Source organism: Xenopus tropicalis, chromosome 6 (genome assembly GCF_000004195.4).
Source record: "Xenopus tropicalis strain Nigerian chromosome 6, UCB_Xtro_10.0, whole genome shotgun sequence".
In the NCBI taxonomy this organism is placed as follows: Eukaryota; Metazoa; Chordata; class Amphibia; order Anura; family Pipidae; genus Xenopus; species Xenopus tropicalis.
This window is the reverse complement of record NC_030682.2, coordinates 112,090,650-112,113,057: the sequence shown is the minus strand read 5'-3', so window position 1 is coordinate 112,113,057 and position 22,408 is coordinate 112,090,650. Positions and strand designations below refer to the sequence as shown.

At 40.7% G+C, this 22,408-nt stretch overlaps 1 protein-coding gene across 1 annotated transcript in view; it reads left to right on the top strand.

Annotated features, from left to right (window-relative positions):
* klhl14 (kelch like family member 14) overlaps window positions 1–971 on the top strand; it is a 55,753-nt gene extending 54,782 nt beyond the window's left edge. Inside the window, exon 9 of the mRNA XM_002934117.5 lies at window positions 197–971. Coding sequence (XP_002934163.1) covers window positions 197–337 — 141 coding nt within the window. The 3' untranslated portion in view covers window positions 338–971. The remainder of the gene's footprint in view (window positions 1–196) is intronic.
* Window positions 972–22,408: the final 21,437 nt, after the last annotated feature.

The window sequence follows — 22,408 nt, the reverse complement described above, 5'->3', positions numbered from 1 at the left end:
CTGTAAATGAAAACCAAGATTCATAATGTTATGTCTGGCAGACTTGCTAGTATCACTGTAGAATATATGAATTTCAAATTGAATAAAGACATTTGTCACATTTACTAGTTCATAATAGAGTTTTATATGATTCTTGAAGTCAGAACTGATGTAGCCACCCCAGCAAAAATACTTTCAATGTTCTTTTGTGTTTCAGGGTGCATATAAGTCATCCACCATTTGTTACAGCCCTGAGAAAGCAAGCTGGACAGAACTGGAGGGAGACGTTGCAGAACCACTAGCAGGCCCAGCCTGTGCCACAGTTATACTACCAGCTTGTGTCCCATACAACAAATAACTGCCAGCCATGGCAGGCATAATGACTTTGATCTGTCAGCGTTGAATTTACCATTTAGCTACATGCCATCCTACCATTGTGAACTGCAGTGCCTGCCGTCTTCAGGCCACTGTTGGCTGGAAGCTGTATTTCACAGCACCTGTACAGGCACAGGTTTGACATCTCTGTTCTGATGTTAAAACTGTGTCTTGCACTATCTGGAAGTAAGCCTTATCTTGTCTTACCCAACTCCAGTTATCAAATAGGTGTACAGAAAGAAAATGCATTTGGTGTAAAATAAGTCTTACTCTAGACGCCAAGAGCCTTGTGTCACACGTGACTCAGAGCATTATCTTGGCTCAATGACAATTGTACTGCAATTAATCAGAATGTCTGCAAATAGGTACAGGGTACAACTACCAACAAAGACACACCCATGTACCATTGTAATGGTGATTTTGTTTGACTGTTTGTTAAAGCACTTTCTAATAACTCTTAACAAAATGGAGTATATTATTATGATATGACAGTACTTATCAAAAGCCACTATATATTGATAGAAATACCATGGCAGTTTCTATGACACAAGTGAGGAAATGACTGTATGCCCAACCATTCTTTTCCTAGACTAAACACTCACATTGGTCTTTCATGACTCTGTGTCATGGACATTTATTATTAAATCACCCAGCACCCCTGGAAAGCTGTTACTATACAACGGGAAGTCAGGATTTGTAGTCCAGAGATGTGCCAGTGGGTTATCCGAGTTATTCAGTTAATCCCCATCTTCTTGTATTCCTTTACAGCAGGGATCCCCAACCTTTTATACCCCTGAGAAACATTCAAATGGAGAAAGTTTTGAAGAGCAACATGCAAAAAGTTTCATGGAGGTGCCAATGAGAGCAATAATTGGCTATTTGATAGCCCCATATGTTGACTGGAAGCCTACAGAAGGCTCTGTTTGGCAATTCCACTGGGTTTTTATGCATCCAAAACTTGCCTCCTAAGCAGAAATTCAAAAATAAGCACCTGCTTTGAGGCCACTGGAAGCAACATCCAAAGGGTTGGGGAGCAATATGTTACTCACGAGCCACTGGTTGGAGATCACTGCTTTACAGATAACATTCACTGTATTGACATATATATAAAAAAAGAAAAATGTTGCATATCAAAAGAAAAGAAACTTTTCAATATCCATTAAAGAAAAATGTTAATCAGTTTTCAAGGTATTTGTAATTGCAGATCAAAAACATATTTATATTTCCCTTTCTGCACTGCTGGTCCTGACACAATAATTAGCTGTTGATAGCCTTTTTTCCAGTTCCCACAATGCCTTGCATGCTTCCTTACAAGCCCGTTAATCAGCTGGCTTCTACTGCATCATTCCAAGAGTCAGAACCAGCAGGGCAGAGAATACAAAGGGACAGCCAGATACAGCTTTCAGTAGTAATTTAGTATACAAATAACATTAAAATCAATGAAAACATGTCAAATGTAATGAATATATATTGGAAAGTTGCTTATTTAGATTGCAAGCCCTTGTGGGCAGGGCCCTCATTACCTAATGTTTTCATTTGTTTGTAAAAGATTATGTACAGTGCTGCAAAAAATGTTTTACGCTTTACAAATAAATTAAATACAGGTATGGGATCTCTTATCTGCAACCCTGGCTCTGAATTACAAAAAGGCCATCTCCCATAATCAAATAATCCAAAATGTAAATTTCCCTTTTCACTGTTATAATAAAACAGTACCTTGTACTTGATCCCAACTAAGATATAATTAATTCTCAATAGAGACAAAACAATCCTATTGGGTTTATTTAATGTTTAAATGATTTTAGTAGACTTAAAGTGTGGAAGTTCAAATTATGGAAAGATCCTTTATCCATAAAACCCCATGGGCCAAACATTCTGGATAAGAGGTCCCATACCTGTAATAATTATATGTTCTTGCATTGTGCAAGAAAAAAAATCTAGACCCCATAATGGTCTGAACGTCTGGGCATTCCTACTGTAAATGTATTCTTTGGTCTTTGTACCTTGGGTGCACGAGCATCAGATACACATTGGTTTAGCTGAGTAATAGCTCAGATTGGCAAGACAGTAATCAACTCTTTAGTTGGATGCGGCAGCAGGATGGCATGTCTACATAGTAGCAGGGCCTAATTCCCATGCCTGAGGGCCCGTGCCTAGCATGGCAACTTTAGTGGGCTCAGAGCACCACTGGGCACTTGTGGATAAACCCAACAAAGGATGTGAGGGGGTACCCCTCTATTCTGCAGTCAGCATGTGCGCAGGACAGACTGCCCAGTGTTGATTGACAAGACAAGGGGGCAGAACCAGACCGAAATACAGTCATGCATAGCAGATAAGATCTTGTCGAGATGGATATGGTTTCTTCCTAATGCACTATGAGACTACTGCAGTACTTTTACATTGAAACAGTTACACACTGACTCAATACTCTCCATTTAAACATATATATTATAGTAGTGCATCCTGGTGACTATGCTTCTCTCATTAGATTTCTGCAATTCAAGCAAATACCTGTGAATGTTCATGCACTAATATTGCACCTCTTTGTCACCAGTATCAGTTACAAACAGGTGCAAGTACAAAACAAATAATCACTTTCCCCCCTTGTTCCAATAGCTGCCATGAGCTCCTCTGTCTACTCTCTAGGTCCTTATTTCTATATCGCATATAATAGCAGGGCCCATCTTTAGGAAAGCATTTATGGTGGTGGTTGTGGTATGCTCCTTTAAACTACAATATATGAACATCTTTAATGTGAGAAGAAATTCTAAAGAGAATATGTGTGTGTTAATAGAAACACATTTGTAAAACAATATTTGCTCATTGTTATTGCTCACTGTTATTATTAATACTTGGTTTTCTGCCTCTGTCCAGCATCACGTGACTTTGGGGATCATACATTGACTTTGATATAAGGTCCTCCAGTCAGGACTCTACAGCTTTGCAAGCTGCTGGGCCCCTTAGGCTTCAGCCCCACAGGGCTGATTCTTGGCCTGTGGATAAACACAATTAGCCTTTATACTCCCATCAGCCTTTCCATGTGCCTGCACCCAGAGCCACTGCATTGGCCCAGGTGCAGGGACACAGAGCAGATTTTAGCAACAAAATGCACGTGTATGCATTTCAGCGCTGAAATCCAATCCATGTGCCTCCACCCAGGCCGATGCGAAGGCTCTGAATGCAGGCACATGGAAAGGCTGTTCAGCGCATAGGGGCTGATTCTGCTGTTATCCACAGGGTAAAAATCAGCCTTGTGATAGTCTTATACGTATGCTGTAGTTAAACAGCTCTCTGGCAGACAAGCAAAGCTTGGAATCTGATTGTATGTGCACACTAAGTACTCACACTCACAAATACAAAACAAATACTTTTCCCTTTGTGAACATTGTACTTTCTGGATATCTTGTTCATAACATATTCATCCAGTGGCCTGTGGAGATTATAGGGAGTCAAATAGAATACAAGATAAGGCAAATAAAATGACAGCAGTGAAAGTGGGTTACAAATGTGTTTCTGTTAGCAATGCATCATATATATATATATATATATATAATAATGAAGACTAGGGTTTCTCCTTTAAAGATTCCCTTTCATGGCACATTGGGGTGGAGCTCCCAGAATAACATTATTTTTTTTTTTGCACAGACATGTCCTGTCCATTGGCTTCTATGGGCTATATGTATTCTTTTTGGCCACCATTCCATGATTATTTGCCATAGTACTCTTTAGGCACAAACAAGTGTCATATATACAGTATAATCTTTCATAATGCTGACAAAATGCAACTGATGAACCTTCTCTCTATGTTCCATACATGCGTGGGAGTATATAGAGTTTAGTATAAATGAGTGACTTAGAGAATTCTAAGCTGTCAGATAAAGAAGCTGTAAGGCTGTCACTCACTGTGCAGTGGGGATCCAGCTGGCGACTCTCTCACTGTTGCTGAACTATAGAGCCCAGCAGCCGCAGCCAGGATTAGCGGGCGTTTTCTCTCTGACAGACGTTAGCCATCCCAGCTATAATGTCTTTATAAATAATTTCGTTTTAGCTACTGTATTGCCAGGGGCGGTCCCGCATTCACCCTCCTGGCAGTACAGATATCCACCAATTTTCTTGGACAACAGCACTGGGTAGAAATGGGATATTGTGTGTGTTTTAAATCTCCCCACATTGCTACTGTAAAGTGCAATCTATGTTGTTTTTGTAATAAATGGTGATAGGGGAAATTACTTTTTTTTTATCCCAAGGACTCCAATTTCCTTGTAAAATAAGACATTGGGTAAGATAGATTATTTTTTCCATTGGAGCAAACACGTGAAAGCAATTTGCTTCAGCACAAAATGAGGCAACCCTGCTTAATATTAAAATTGGCAGAAGACTTGTCTCGAAAACGATTTACGGCAGCTGTCACCTGACTTGTCTAATGAAATGTGCAATCTTCGGAATTCTAACTTTAAAAGGCTATTTGTTGTCCTTTGAATGGTTCTTTTTTACCATAGTAATTTAAAGCTTTCTATCTTTCAAGAAGGCATGACCAAGGAAAGCTGTGTTATTGAACAAATCATAAAAAGGATGTAAATTTTGTACAGTATCAGAATGTATAAATTCCGCTTGCTTGTAGGGAGAAAACTTTAAATAAAACTTTATGTAAAAATTCACATCTCGCTCTTTCTCCATTCCTTTGCCAGTAAATCTGTGCACGGCGTATTTACAGGGCTCACATCTCAAAGAAAATGACTGGCTACAGTTTGATTTCATTGGTTATACAACCAACTTTATTTATAAAGCGCCACAAGGGTACGCAGCGCTGTACAATCTTACAATAAACAAAATTACACACAGGGAGGACAAGTGTTATAATAAATAAATACAATAAATATATATAAATGCACAGGGAATAAGTGCCATGTGGTATGAGACACGGTTGGAAGGAGGCCCCTGGCCCGTAGAGCTGACAATCGAAGATATAAGAGCTCACCACAGAAAAACTTTTTAAAAGCATATTTAGCAAATGGGGAACTTTAACTTTCATCCATTGATAAATCCGATTCTAAAAATCCCATAGGAATGAATAGAAAGTGGATGATATTTTCTCTGGAGAACTCTAATCTCACATTTTGATAAATCTGCCCCTTTCAGTTCCTTTAGTAAGAAATGCAATGCAATAAACTGTGCAGTGAACATTATTGCACTGAAAAATGCAGTTTTATTCTTTTTTTTCTTGAAAATTTTGATCTGTGTGTGTGTGTGCGCGCGCACGCACGTGTGTTGGTATGCCCTGTGTGTGTGTACTGTTTGTATGTGTAAAATATTTGTGCGCACTGTGCAGTAAAGGGATGTTATTGAGATAAATATCAGATGTATGTATGTATGTTGCTAGGAGAAGGATGCAGGAGAGAATGCAGATAAATTAGGTGCACAAACTTAAATAAGTACACCAAATACCTAAAGTACTAGAGCACTTTATTACTTATCCTGCATTTTCCCAGAAGGGATGAGGAATATCCATTTGAAGTCAACCATTTCTACACTTGGGTACCTTAGAAAAGACTAGACAGTTTATTCCATCTCTCGCTGCCTCGGCCCACTGGTTCTCATTGCTCAAATACTCTCTAGGCACTCCACTCTCTCTCTCTCTTGTGTTAAGGGCAGTGCACTGCTAAATGTACTTACTATAGCCACAATCATAGAAGGAGTCTGGAGCTGCATGTAACAAATGAATAGACAAATGAAAATTAGCTACCAGGAGCACTCCAGGATTCCCAGAGAAAGGGGCTGCTTTATCTCTGTATGTGTTAAAATATACAAACCAGTTAATGGTTATTATATAAAAGATAAATTATCAAGAAAACGGCAGAAGTAAGTCAGAATGATACCAGTTGTCTGTAAGCATATTAATATAGTTGGCAAGTAATGTGAGTTTCCTCTAGCACTATAATCAAAGCCAATCATGACGGGCACTAAGTCATAAATTAAGGTGTGTATGAGATTAGTAGAAGGTAACAGGTTTTATAAAATGAACATACAAATACAGGTATCTGTCATGTAGACTGGCATCCAAATCATCTAAAGACATTCTGATGATCTCAGTACTTTGGGGTGATTTACAAAGTGCATTGCTTGGTGCAAGTGCAAAAAATGGGCACAAATAACCATGGTTTTTGCACCCAGCCCAGATCATAAAACAACATCCGATGGGACTTGTCCTCCCCCTATGAATACAGTGGGAGAATGTTGTGCTTGAACCCAGTGTTCTCTATGGGCAAACAACCTGAGTTCCTGAAAAATGAGGAAAGAGAACCAGGAATACGCAAACTTAATTAGTATATGGGACCTGTTATCCAGAATACTCAGGACCTGGGGTTTTCCGGATAAGGGATCTTTCCGTAATTTGGATCTCCATAACTTAAGTCTGCTAAAAATCATTTAAATATTGAATAAACCCAATAGGCTTGTTTTGCCCCCAATAAGGATTAATTATATCTTAGTTGGGATCAAGTACAAGATGCTGTTTACTTATAATGGAGTCTATGAGAAATGGCCTTTCTGTAATTTGGAACTTTCTGGATAACGGGTTTCCAGATAAGGGATCCCATACCTGTACAGGAGTTTATCATTTGTATACACAATCTGAGTTGCAAAAAATGCCCCATGTGTATGTAGCTTTGGGCTTTGCATTTCTTGCGTGCATCGCTGGTGGGAAAGGCTTAGGAATTGCTTCGATCGTGCGAAGTTGCCTGGAAATATTGTGCGACTCATGAAACCCAAAGCGATGCATAAGCCTTTCCACCAACCATTCGTATTGTTGCTGGTGGAAAGGTATTTTGGAGAGATTAGCCACCCACAGTACCAGAGACTTATCACGGCTGACTGAATCTCTCCATGGGACATGACCCTAAAGGCAAAGTCCTACTCTGCTTGCTCTTGGTACTGACCTTGAAAAATACAATTTGTATTGTTAGTTAACACTTAGTAATTCTTGGGGACAATATCCATATCTGTTAGATCTGCCCTTAAGGGCTCTGGCACACGGGGAGATTAGTCGCCCGCGACAAATCTCCCTGTTCGCGGGCGACTAATCTCCCCGTGTGCCAGAGCCCTAAGTCGCAAGTCTCCTGTGTAATGTAGGATTCATGAAATAAATGCTCAGGCTTATCTCATTGTGAATGTCAAGACTAACATATTAGCTGATATCTATAGACAATGTATGCACATTTGGTATCCAAGGGTCTATATCAGATTTGAGTCAGCCTTCATGGGATTTGAGTCAGCCTTCATGGGACCAAGTTATAGAGGAGTCTTTTTTGCGACAGATAGCTGCAGTGACCCCCCCCCACTTTCTCTTCTGCTGCTTTTTGAAGGTGAAAGGCAAAACAAAATTGTCAACTCATATGCCTAAAACACCAGTTTCCACAAAAAATCCTGTTTTTAGGGAGCAAATGGTACAATATATATCTGTTTCATTACACACATGCAAATGAAGGCTGTCATAAGGAACGGAGTGCAAACGGCTCGGAAAATAATGACTGCAGCTTTGCCTATTGCAAACACAATCCCGAGTCATTCTGTCAGGGCTCTGTATTGATGTACAGGTTCTATTTCTGCTGCTAATGCTCTCCCCTTTGCAACCGCAATAAAGATTCTGCTAATCTTCAGATGAGAAGCTGAGCCGTGGAACCAAAACTTATTTCTTGGACCTTGTCAGATGTATTCTGTGCATGTCAGTGTTCCACACCAATTACATATTTCAGAGGAGGCTTTCATGCACAGCTTTGGACCCTTATGCATAAGCCATTTCAGATGAAACTAAAATTAAAATCTGACTGACGGAAATCTCAGTAATCCTGAAAATGGAAACTCAAATAGTTTACAGAAATGGGAAAAAAAGAACTTGTTTTAAAATTACTTATGCAGGATTAATCCCCTCCTCCTTGCTTGAATGAATATGCCATACTTTGCTTAATAAAGCTTTACATGAATTGCAAAGTGAACTCTGCTAAGTTCTGGAATTGCTATCTTAGTCTTTCACCGCTGCACAAAGCACTGAACACCCTTACAACAGGATCAGACCAAATAAAGGTTTGCTTTTCTCTAGCGAACCACCATGGATCACTTTTTCAGGCCTAATGTGTTTAACCCTTTGCTGCAGATTGCACACAAATAACACTGAAAAGAAAATATAATTTATCATATATATACTGTAGCAAGGGAAAGTTGTGCTCACCACTACATTTTAAACCGTTAAGGTGCCCATACACTATAAGATCCGCTCGCTTGGCGATGTCACCAAGCGAGCGGATCTTCACCCGATATCCCCACCTACGGGTGGGCAATATCGGGTTGCAAGTTACTTAAAAAAAAAATAATCCAATCGTTTGGCCCTGGGGCCAAACAATCGGATTACATTTGTGGTTATGGGGCAGTCGGTTCGGGGACCGCATCAACGAGCCAATGCGGTCCCCGATCCGACCGGATTTTCTAACCTGGCCGATGGAGATCCGGCCAATTTCCAAGGGACCGATATCGGCAGCTATAGTCGGCCCGTGTATGGGGACCTTTAGGCAGGGGTGCAACGAGGCTGTAACCAGAAAATTCATACAGGCAATGACAGGAGATACTCTGCGCTCACCCATTATCAGTATATGTAGGATGTTAAGACATTTTAGAGCTGATTCACTAAAGGTCGATAAGTTTTATTGCATGCTTTTTTGCGTTAAAATAGACGCGAAAATTAATGCGTCTACAGTATTACTGCATGTGTTAAGTCGCATATCGCATGCGTTAATTTATGCGCTTCCGCATGCATTCATTTTAGCGCCGAAATAACACTAACACATGATTCACAAACACTTAGACGCGCTAAATATCGGGCAGGCGGTAATTATAGAAAAGTACAGTTCATGAGCTTTTGGCAACACAATATGGACTTTGCAGTGGGATTTATTCAAGTCTGTGTTGGCCCTAGAGTGATGCAGCCACCAGTTTGCAGGGAAATGGTCATTTTCAGTTCAGTAATTTTCCAAAAGTAATGCCATGTCTGGCTAACATGGCGTGCGTTTTTTCGCACGCGGCAAATATTTGTGCGCGGTGCATTGATTAGCGCTCGTTCCGTCAAATACCGCATGAAAATAGTCTTCACGACTAAAATAACGCGAGCAGTATCGCGCGTAAATTAAGTATGCTTTTAGTGAATCATGCGTTAAGACGCGAAAAATTAGATGCGATAAAATTTTTAACGCATGCTATAAATAGCGCTCGTTTTAACGCACTTAAGTGAATTGGCCCTTTTGTGCATTAAGCTACCAAATAATGCCCCCCCCTTAAACAAAACATTGATTGTTTGTCCATATATTGATATATATTTAAGCTGGCAGAATGCATTAAAGTCATCCCCGGTCTGGCCAGTCCTAAACTAAATCCGATTCATTAAGAATCCAACTGCTTCATTATACATTTAACAAAGGGACTGAGTTTTACCTGCAACTTGGTAATGGTAAAATTCCCAAATGGTTGCCCTTTTATTAGCTCCATTGGGATCACCTGTAGCTGGGAAGGGTGGGCGCTACCACATGGAGCGGGCCACTGCTCCTGTATAAATTATAGCAAATCCCACAAACAATGTTTTTAAATTTAATGAGAAGCCTTCCAAGAAGAGTAGAGGCTGCTATAGCAGCAAAGGGAGGGCTAACTATTGGTATGGGAATTAGGTGTTGGAAAGGCAGTTGTCCAGATACAAAGTCTGTATATGGCTGGGACTTCATGGAAACTGGCAAATTCCAGATTGTAGGGAAACTCATGTGTATCCTGTATAAGTCCCTACTGAGTTCAACTGGAAGCAGAGATGGACAATACTGACAAGAATATCTCTCATGGCTCCCTTGGAATGATCCCTAATTACAGTCCTTACTGCTTCTAGTAACCAACAGATAAGAGTCTGATATCTGCTGTCATTACAGATAACCAATAGGTTGTTGCTATGGGTTACTGTGGAAATATTTGGACTTTCACTGCATTACCCAAATGTGCTCTATTAAAAAGCAAGCGGGATGGATGCTGTATAACATGACTGGGCACCTGGAGTGGCACCGTTTGTAGAATAAGAAGATACAAATATGAACATCTTTTTTAGTCCTGTTTTATGGGTAAAAATAAAATGTTTTCATTTGAAAATAATATTCAGTAAAAAGTTAAAGTGAAACCAGAACCCATCAAAAGCTTAGGAGTTCCAATGCATGAGGCTGCTGTACCACTTCCCACACAGAATAGCCCATGCAGCTAATCTTATATCATCTAATTCTAGATCATAGCAAGCATTTACAAGGGTAGTTCACTGTTAAAATAACCTTTAGTATGCTGTAGACCAGTGCTGTCCAACTTCTGTTGTACCGAGGGCCGGAATTTTTCCGACCTACGTGGTGGAGGGCCGATAATGGAAGCCAGTTTTGACCACTCCCCTTTTTGAAACTGCACCCACTTGAAACCACACCCATGTTATCACATGACCATACCCATATTAATGGTTGTAGTACAGCAAAAACCTGCCATACTCTGCCTTCCCTACCCTGCCTGTGTGTGCCATACTCTGCCTTCCCTACCCTGCCTGTGTGTGCCATACTCTGCCTTCCCTACCCTGCCTGTGTGTGCCATACTCTGCCTGCCCTACCCTGCCTGTGTGTGCCATACTCTGCCTTCCCTACCCTGTCTGTGTGAGCCATACTCTGCCTTCCCTACCCTGCCTGTGTGTGCCATATTCTGTCTTCCCTACCCTGCCTGTGTGCCATAATTTCACTGTGTGTGCCATTCTTGGCTGGTTTGTGCCATACTTGGCCTGTGTGTGCCATACTCTGCCTGCCCTACCCTGCTTGTGTGCCATACTCTGCCTTCCCTACCCTGCCTGTGTGTGCCATACTCTGCCTTCCCTACCCTGCCTGTGTGTGCCATACTCTGCCTTCCCTACCCTGCCTGTGTGCCATACTTTCACTGTGTGTGCCATTCTTGGCTGGTTTGTGCCATACTTGGCCTGTGTGTGCTATACTCTGCCTTCCCTACCCTGCCTCTGTGTGCCATACTCTGCCTTCCCTACCCTGCCTCTGTGTGCCATACTCTGCTTGCCCTATGATGCCTGTGTGTATGGCACACACAGGCAGCCTACAGTGACACAATGCTGGCACTGCTCCTACAGTCTGCACAATAACTATATATTAAAAAACTTTTTAATTGAAGTACCACCTCAGTATATGTTCTTTTTGTAGTATGCAGGGATTATTTGTGGGTTTCTACTGCTCCTGAGGTGTGAACACTGCAGGGGGTGAACAATGCAGAGATTAAAAGGTGTGAACAACACAGGGGATTACATATTTAAACAATACAGGGGGATTACAGCCTGAATCTGAGGTGAGAACCATGCAGGGGGGCAGTTAATCTCAGTACTGATACCATTTAAAGCTTACACAAGAGTAAGCCATCAAAGCAGCCAGACAGGTGGGGGGCCACACAGAGGGGGGGTCGCGGGCCGCATGCAGCCCGCGGGCCGCCAGTTGGACAGCACTGCTGTAGACAATAATCTTTAAGGCCATTTGCAACTGATCTTCATTTTTGAATTTTTAAGTTTTTAAAATTATTTCACATTTTATTCAGCAGCTGGTTACTAGGGTCCAATATACCCTTCCAGGCTATGTCTAGTATAAATAAATTTGAAGCAACTGGACTTGTTTAGTAATCATTGAAGACGTTTCACTACTCATCCGAGCAGCTTCTTCAGTTCAACTGACTGGTATGGGAAGTCCTCAGCATATATACTCTTCCACTAATCCAATCACAATGGCACTATGTAACTCTTCAGAAAGGTGACATCTGAAACTCACAGAGGTGTGAATGCTGTGGAGTTACTTTGAAAGGATTACCCAAGTATCATGCAACTCTTCAAACAGGTGTTACTTGTTAGAGTTGCATGAATGGATGTGTGAAGAGTTCTGAAACTGCCGGGGTACAGATGTTAGAACAGCATTGTATGTAGCAGACGGTGTCGAAGTCCCCCGCCTCTGTTAAGGGATGGTTTCTCCACTTTGACATGAATGGCCTCTTTTGAAGAGTTGCATGATACTTTGGTAATCCTTTCAAAGTAACTCCACAGCATTCACACCTCTGTGAGTTTCAGATGTCACCTTTCTGAAGAGTTACATAGTGCCATTGTGATTGGATTAGTGGAAGAGTATATATGCTGAGGACTTCCCATACCAGTCAGTTGAACTGAAGAAGCTGCTCGGATGAGTAGTGAAACGTCTTCAGTGATTACTAAACAAGTCCAGTTGCTTCAAATTTATTTATACTAGATATACCATGACCTGGATGAATGAAAATCTTCATAGACATACTTCCAGGCTATGGTTTGAATGAGAGACTGGGAGGTGAATAGGAGAGGGACTAAATAGAAAGATAAGTAATAATAAGTAACAATAAAATAGCCTGTAGCCTTACAGTGCAATAGAAATTTTGGGCTTCCAGGGTCAGTGACCCCCATTGAAAGTTAACTTACAGAGAAGTTAAGAGGATTGGTAATACATTTTCAGGTAAGGAAATGCCGCTGCCAATGGGGGGGGGGCGGGGATGGACCACTGGGTCTGCTTTCTCTATAGCTGTAGTGAATCCCCCCTCCCCTTTATAGAAACTTTATAGAAAGTGTGCTTTTACCAAGGGCATTTTCCGACCCCTTGAATATGAGTGTCCTTGTGCAATTCCTCTTTCTTCCCAGCCCTGTAGATGAGCAAGCTGCAGCTTTGGGAAGTATAGCAGATTCGCTGTCCCTTACTGCAGTGTTCTTTCGCGTATTACACAAGGCATCACTTTATGATATAACAAATAAGCCCCTGGACGGTGAAGGCATCTGCAATGTGTCGGCGGATCCTTTAGGACTAAGCGGATTAAATTAAGTTGATTGGGGCATTTAGATTTCTGTCACAGTAAGTAAATTAAACAATGGGCACCATATCAGCAAAGGGAAGAGAGTTACTCAGTGCATATATCATCCATCCCTGCGATTCCAGCAATGATGCCATTCAGCACCTCTGCAGGAGTGCAATAAGTGGTGCGATAAACCAGGAAATTAGAAGAATGTAAATTCTCGCAAAGGAATTGCACGCTGGGGGAAAAATTGCTTCCTCATGCTTATATTTTTTTCATGGAAATAATTCACCTACCTCCTAAAATCAAATTGTTAAATGGCTTGGTGGGAGAGCATAACCTGAAAATGATATGCTGCTGGACTCGGAAATATCATCAGAACAATCTGTGCCCTATTTGCAGGGAATATACACCGTGTTCTTTCCCAAGACAGCTGTGTAGTTTATGGCATCTGTCTGATCCTATCCCTGTCCTTCTGCTGGGGCCTGAAACAGACTACAAAGCCAGACTGGCACCTAAATGGTCACACAAATTAGACAGAAGCACCCCCAAGTGTGGAGGACACCAACACAATCCTTGGACTTTTCTGAATGTGGTTACTGGTTAAAATGGATTGATTCTGCTGTATGGATTAATGAAATAATGAATTGTATTAGTGTATAGGCTCAGTAGAAGGGGAAGCTGCCGAACCCAGGATCATAAAGGTACCCCATGGGCCTGACTGACAGGGCCGCCATCACGGGGAAAGAGGGGGTACAGCTGTGCTGGGCCCCATGACATCTTCTTCCGTAAAGGGCCCGGTCGTGTTGCGAAAGTTACGTAAATTGTGTAAGTTATATGTAAAGTTACGGCAAGATGTACACAATTTACGCAACTTCCACAAAAGCTGCTTGGACAACTATGTAACTTGCCTAGAAACATAAGTAACGTATGTGCGTATGACAATGCAGAGTAGCTTTGCAGGGACAAACCCCACTGACTTATTGGTCATTAATAATTTACTATTTTAATGAATTATACTGACTATTTATTGGCTCCACTGAACCCCCAGTTAAAAGACTGACTTTTTAGCACATTAATTACTATTTTTAAGAAATACTTCTGATTGGATATTGGGCCCCACAGCAAGATCATTGGGCCTCTAAACTTACGCAGTTTACGTACTTATGCAAAAACTTACATAACTTCCATATCAAGCAATGACAGCGCAGAGCAGGGGCAGGTAGGTGGGAAGGGGTTAAACTTAGGGGGAAACCCCACTGACCTCCAATAAACTGAATGACTTATTAGCACATTAATCAATGGAACTCTTTATATGAACTGCTTATTATAGAGCAACATCAGCTGTTTATATTGCACACACAAGGGGTGTGGCCAAAACGTAGGTACTGCGAGCTTGTGTTCATGGGGGGCCACATCTAAATAACTTGTGTGGGGCCCCAAAGTTCTGATGGTGACCCTGCTGACTGATGACCAGTTTCAGTATATGTGTGCATAACTGATAACAGATCTGCAGAATGATGGAGCCCTACTAAAGGCCTGGTCAGAAGGTGGGTTTCACTCCAGGGTTTCCCTGCATCAATAGGTGCAGCCAGGGCCAAAGTTAGGGGCAGACAAGGCATGTGCCTAAGGTGTTGGGGGTGGTGTGGGGCGCTATGCACTTGTCTATTCTGTCTGTGTACCCTAAGTTCAGGCACCTGGAACATCAACAGTTGCACCTTTGTCAATTGCACCACCCCCAACTCCCTCCCTGTTTGCCTCTCTCTGACTCTCTTGTGCACACGACTGTGTGGCCAAGGGGGGCTGTTGGCAATCTGCAACTTGCCGCAGGGGCATCTTGTGCTTGGCCCAGCTCTGGGTGCTGCAGCAGCAATGAGTAAGTAATGCCAAGTGCACTTATACAGAAGCGCATACAGCGCATTTCGACAAAAGTACCATTAAAGAATATGGCTTGTTTAACACACAACTCAACCCTAACCCTAGCCATAAGCCAACCCGAGCCTGACTCAGCCTGCTGCGCTGATTTATATACCTTTGCCTGCCTCGGTCCATCTGTGACATCATCAGAATGGGTGAGACAAGTGTGAGCACATAAGTAAGTGGTCAGTGGCCAGTAGGTTGGTCTGAACCTTTCCTACCCACAGGTTTTTGCCTGACCTGTTCATCACCACATGAGGTGTTGTATTTTGCAGATAATATTGCTACAAATGAAAATAATCAGCTTATTTTAAATATCAGATATGGATATTTATTGCTTTCTCATTGCACTAAAAAAACAGGAGTCAAAAATCACTTCACGTGAGTGTAGTTCCAAAACATTCCCACAATCTTCCTATAATATTACCCATGTAAGCAACAAAAGAACGATCCGGTACTAGTAGACAAAGAGCTTCCATACTGCAGGACAGCATTGTATGTATTGCTTTTAATTAACTAAATAACTCTCTGTCTAACACTGCATCTGAGAAAAAAAAGATTGGAGGGTAGCTTGGCAGTGCAAGGGTTACCACCTATTTGGAATATATGTTGTATATATTCAGGCAGACTCGCTCTACATGAGATCCTCATTTTTTTATTTTTCACTTCAGTGAGCAAGCTTCATTATGATACTTATTCTAGCATTCACAAACGCAGTCAAGTAGCTGAGCTACACCTCTAACGTCGCAATATTGATGGATTTCTCACTCTCCACATATTCTGTGGTTACAAATTCCCCCTGCATCTTTACAGCAGAATTAGATGGTGTTAGGAGACTGCACATCTTATTAGAGCTAATAAGCAATAAGAAAGAATATATGCAGCTAACCCAAAGCAAAGTCGGCACATGAAATAGACATGAAGAAATAAAGAGGATAAAGCCCAGGATGATCCCATGCTGCGGTCCTGCTACCCTGAGCATACACTGTATGGCCAATAGAATCTGGACACCTGCCTGTCCAATATACCATTTCTAAGCCAAGGGTATTAATGTGAAACTGGACTCCCTCCAGACACCTGCCTATCCAATAGCTCCCTCTACAGGTTTTGCAAGTGGAAGGCTTTCCACTAGATATTGGAACATTGTTGGTGGGATTAGGTCATTGTGATCTGGTGTGTGGCTGCTCACCCATGGAAACTCTTTTTGTTAATTTGTTAATGTGAGTTTGCCCGGCCTACCTCTTAGCTAATGATGTTGCACCTAGATCATGTCACTCCACAATCACTTCACTTGAAGTGGGCAGCTCTTCAGGGCAGTTAACTTGTTAGGCTGATGCCACACGAGGCATAGGGCTGATATTTTTGGCAAGCGGAAAAATGCTTGGCAAAAATTCAGCCCTACGCCTGCTACTTGTGCCTGCACCCGAATGAATGGAATACGCTCGGGTGAAGGCACAAGTAGCCGATATACGCATGAAAACGCAAGACTTTGCATTCTCTCGCGTTTTCATGCGTATATCGGCTACATGTGCCTGCACCCGAGCCTATTCCATTCATTCGGGTGCAGGCACAAGTAGCAGGTGATTTTTCCGCTTGCCGAAAATATCAGCCCTACGCCTCGTGTGGCATCAGCCTTAGACAGTGGAATTCTATCATGGTGCCTCGTTAAAAGACACAGAGCTCTTTAGTAAGACCCAATCTAATGCCAGTGAGTGTTGCTTTGGATTACATACCTATATGCATAAAGGGGTTGTTTAGCTTTTAAATAACTTTTAGTATGGTGTAGAGGGCGCCATTCTGAGACAATTTGCAGTTAGTCTTCATTTTTTATTATTTGTGGCTTCTTAATTATTTCGCTTTTTTTTCAAGGCTTTCCAGTTAAGAATTTCAACAACTATCTAGTTGCTGCAGTCCAAACTACCCTATAATAAGTAATGAAAAATGACAATAATAATAAAACTGAAGCCTCTCAGAGAATAGTTTATGGGCTGCCGAGGTCAGTAAACCCCATTTGAAAGCTGGAAAGAAATATATAAAATATATAAAAAATAAGAAATGAAGAAAAATTGAAAAGCTGCCAAGAATTGAACATTCTATAACATATTAAAAGTTAACTTGAAGGTGACCCATCCCTTTAAGTGTACACCAAGGTCACCAGTTCCATACAGATGCAGCATTCATTTCAGTGGGAAGATAATGACCTACTGAAATGGTCTGACATGGTAGAACTTGGTGAGCCACCTGTGCCAAACACCAAGATAAAGCTTGCTTTACATGAAGTTCTCCACTCCGCAAACATTATATACAAGTTAATACAGCATTATATGTGCAGGGTCAGTAGTGCAAGTAGTTCTTCATGGGCACAAAAACAGCTGGTTGAAAACCAAACAATCATAATCATATATAAAGACTTTCAGTAGCAATTTGTGCTGTATTTTTTTCCTACGAATGCCTAGAATGCACCCATAGGGCCACCATAAGAAATCCACATAGTGCATTAAGTAGGATATAGTGGGCTCCATATAACTTACTGAACAGCATAAGTATAATTTTCCATTGACCCACAAATGCTGGGGCCCTGTGCACATTTATCTTTTGTGTCCTCTTGATGATTGTGCCCTGAAGCCAAGTGAGGAAGCAGTGACAAAATTTCATTTCATAGTGTCACTCTGCCTAGAGTTGTGTGGCCAAGCCATGCCTGAGTAGAGGATGATGGGCAAAGAATAAGCACTCAAGTGGGGAATTTTAGCCTACGTGTTAATAAAATGAACTAACCACAGTGACAGGGCGACTTGTTTTTTTCATTATTAATTAAATGAAATAAATAGAAAAATTATCTTAGTCTGTTGAGCAGCTACAATTCAGAGTATCAAGTCCAGTAAAAAGATGGCAAGTCAACTTTTTTACCCCCCAGTAAATTGCTTGTGGGAAAACATATGCTTATGCAACTAATCTCCTCCTGTATCATTGCCCTTAAGCCAGTGATTTGTGCCCCCTCCTTCCTGCCTTAGTATGGCCAGAAGCAAACAAATGTCTTGTCACAGACTCATGGGATACTATGGCCAATAGCTTAATAAGATGCCAATTTTATTGTAACATTTTCACCAATGAATACATTATTAGGTGCAATGAATCATCTGCAACAAATATTTTGATAATTTAATGAAGTTGCTTTTGGGCAGGTTCATGTCAACATTTGCTCTGTAAATACGAGGGTGCTTTATGATCATATATCAGCCCCAAATGACTAGACTTATGAAGGTTAAGGGTGGTTTAGCTTCCCCAAGAAAAGCCAACTTCTATATTTCTATATATAATTAAAAGTTCTCCAATTAAAAACTTTCTGTTAGTAGTTTTAACAAAACTTTCCACCTCCCCATGAGTTCCATATGACAGAACACCTAAGTGGCCTGCTAGCAACCAACTTTTCTAAGCACCACTGAGATAGAGATGCATAAGGTTCCCCTTATAGTAAGTATAAGAAGTAATACTAATGTTAAAAGTAAATGTTACATTCAAAGAGCGGCCAAGAGGTACTGGGGCCAAAGCTATGGATAGACATGTGCTTGGGCTCTAAAGACTTCCCCCCAGAAGAATGCCTACCCATTATTTTGGCCCCAATTACACTACTCTCTAAACCTGGCATAACCTGGCATAGTCCCAGTCAATGGGACTAATACATGCAGCAAAGAATCTCTACCATGAAAATTGGCATAAAATGCTGTATAGAAAGTGGTTTTACTCAAATAAATGTTGCTTGAAATGCTGCTATGTGATCCATAGCATATGCCTCTGAATAGCAGTAATGGCAGCTTTAATGTCATCATTCACATATCCTGTATGCTGTTTGGTGTGTCTTAACATTGTTTCTTACATACCATTATAAATATGCCCCCATGTGTTACACAGAAGCAAGTGCAATGCAAACAACACACATACTGTATATAAAGTTTATCTTTGTTTTTTCTTCTTATGATACATATCACCACATGTCTCAATTATGCAAAAATATAAAGCAAAATAAAATCCCAAGATTGCCACAGAAGCCTTGATATCTTTCTCGTGAACTCTTCTGTCCTTTCCCTGCAGCTTTCAAAGCACTTAATAATTGCCTTTACTCCAGGCTACAAATGTCTTAAGCAGGTTATCTCCTTTTTACTCACTCAACCTGATAATTCATTAGTTGATGACTAAGTGCTTGCGGCTGAAGGGATAGTTTAATGATAAGGAATAGCAATGGGGGTCAACATACTTTTCCAATATTAGGTCTTAGTGTCAGGTTAAAAAGGAAAAGAAACTGTAGAGTACAGCAATGAATGATCATGCTGTCATATTCACATACATGTATGCAGAATTCTATAATCCTTTGCTACAATATGCACACAGAACAAAGGAAGAAATCCAGAGGGCTTTGTCTAAACCATGTTATAATGTTTTAAAATGCTCTTAAATATTTAGTACGCAGTAGACAGTATAGGACTCATTTAAAATGAGAGGCTTTAACATAAACAAGGAGTTACACAGAGGGAATAAACTGCTCAAAGATAGGCTGAGAGATGCAAAAAGTGCCATTAGAACATTGGTTGCAACCTCCGATGAAGGAGTTGATCATTCCCTCTGTCTATTAAAAAGTTAAAGGCTCAGTTAGGAGCAATGGATTCTGTTGTTGCTACTGTTAAAGTGCAAAATGATGTTAGAAAAATGTGAGTAATGAAATGTAAAATGTAACATTTGGATCGTCATCATGTATCCAAATCGCCGTCCTGCCACCGCATCAAAATGCTGCCTGCTGCCTTTCAGCCACATCACAACTTACTGCTACTTACTGCCCAGTATTAATCAGGCTGCGCCTCCAGTGAGTATAATAAAGATGGATTTGATTTCCACAGTGGAACACACAGCCAATTTTTATTTTGGTTTTTCCGAGTTGTGTTGGTTGCCAGCAGGTGGCCAGACGGCGGTCCCAACAGGATTGGGGCACACTGGGATTTTTCCCGGTATCCCAATAGGCCAGTCTGACTCTGTGCTAGACATAACAAAATTGGCATGCAAACCTGGCTTTTAACTATTCAGAATAAGAGTAATGTCCCACGGAGAGATTAATTGCCCGCAACAGATCTCTGCTACCACAGGCAACTAATCTCTGAAATGCCTTTCCACTAGCAACAAGGGAAATCGCCGGTGGAAAGGCCCACACATTGCTTTGGGTTTCTGAAGTTGCACAAAGTTGCCTGCAGGAGGAAACTTTGCGCGACTTTGGAAAACCGAAGCGATGCATAGGCCTTTCCACCAGTGATTTCCCTTGTTGTCGGTGGAAAGGCATTTTGGAGAGATTAGTCACCCGCAGTAGCAGAGATCTATCACAGGCGACTAATCTCTCCATGGGACATTAACCTAAAGGATTGCTGTACAAAAACAAAACCATTCTGAAAAAACTGGTTAATAAACCTCTGCCACCCAGAAACCAGCCAGCCAATTAATGGTGCTTGCTCTTCAATGCATTGTTCCTCATACTTACCAAAATTAAACCTACCAAACAGGGAAAAGCAAATGTTAATTTGAAAAATTCATGAGGAAAGTTTTTAAGATGAACAGACTTTTCTAAAGTAAAAGTACTGAAAGTTAAAGGGGCTTGTTTACCTTGGAGTTAACTTTTAGTTTGAGGCAGAGAGTAATATTCTAAGAAAATTTGCAACTGGTCTTCATTTTTATTATTTATGCTTTTTTTTTATTGTTATATCACTTTTTTTCAGCAACTCTCCAGTTTGGAATTTGAGCAGTTAATGTGGCCATACACATGAAGATGTTTGTAAAGGTTTTTTTTTTTGTTTTTGTAAGACCAAGTTTATCCTAAAACGATCAAGTATAATTTGTCCATCAACAAAAATGATCTCATGATATTGTTAGTTAAAGGAGAAGGAAAGGCAAAATCTATTAAGCACACTATTAAAAAGTACTACTATTGCTGTGTAAAATCGCTATATTCCTGGCTTGCCTAATGAGAGATTTACAAAGATACACATGCTAGAACTTACATGCTTGTTTCAGTGAACAGCGCCGCCATCTTATCCAGCATGTATGAATGGGCTGAAAAGTACAAGCCGGCTCCCTGCTCCTGTTAGAAAGTTTCTGCAGCTCCACAAATTCCCCCTCCATAAACAATCTCCCTGGCAGCAGCCCGCCCTCCCCCCTGCTTGTGAGGAAAAAAAAAAAAAATGGAGCTCTCTGCTGTGCACTGAGCATGTCTGTGTCCTGGACAATCTGTGTTCAGTGAGACAGGAAGCTGCACAGGCTTAGAGCAGGTACTGTATTTACTGACAAGACTTTTCCATGTCAGAGCCAGATTAAGCAACAGCACGGTGAGTTCAGGAAATATGTTAAGGACTGTGTTAAGGCTAAGTTATTGAGCTCATGTTGTTTTTAGACTTTCCTTCTCAAACCAGAAAAGCATGTGACGTACTGTATATGCTTTCGTATACACTTTTTACTGCTGTAATTTATTGAAATGAAGATTCATAAACAGGAGAATTTCTCTCTAAATACATTATTTTATACTATACAGTCATGTTCACCAAAATTCCAAATTATTTTAGATTTTAGTAGTTTAAAATACCTGCACTGTGAAGTATTACAAATGTGCTGTTTAGGCACAACGTGAGTCTTAGTTTTAGTATAGTTTCTCTCTGTCATATTTTTCTTTTACATTTTATTTAGCAGCAACGTTTTATTATATTTTTACATTACAACAATATACTGTATGTTCTGTGTGTTCCCTTATTAATGCAGCATTCAGTCTAGTTTCTTTTTTATATGTTTTTTAAAATGTGTCTGTTGTGGTTACACAGTATCTGAAGTCTGTTACATCATGTTTTACATCATTTGTGTGTCAGTAAATTCTTTTCACTTTCAGATAGCACCGTAGTGGTTTTTATAATATTTTATTGGTTCTTCCTAAATATTCATAATCTGAACCACACAAGTAGTTATGTTATTTGTGCTATTTGTGTTATTTAAAGGGCTCTTACCTGATAAAGTCCTGCTAAAAAATATTGTTGTCTCTTGGATTTTGCCATTATTTTGTTTTAGAAATGTATGTGTTTGTGCTCATTGTGTATGTGTAATTTGTATTAATTACAGAGCCAGTTTGACAGGCAGCTTTCATTCTAAATTCTAATGCCAAAAGACAAATGATCAATATCAAGGGGATTCCTGTGAATGGTAGTCCTGAGAGTTCCTT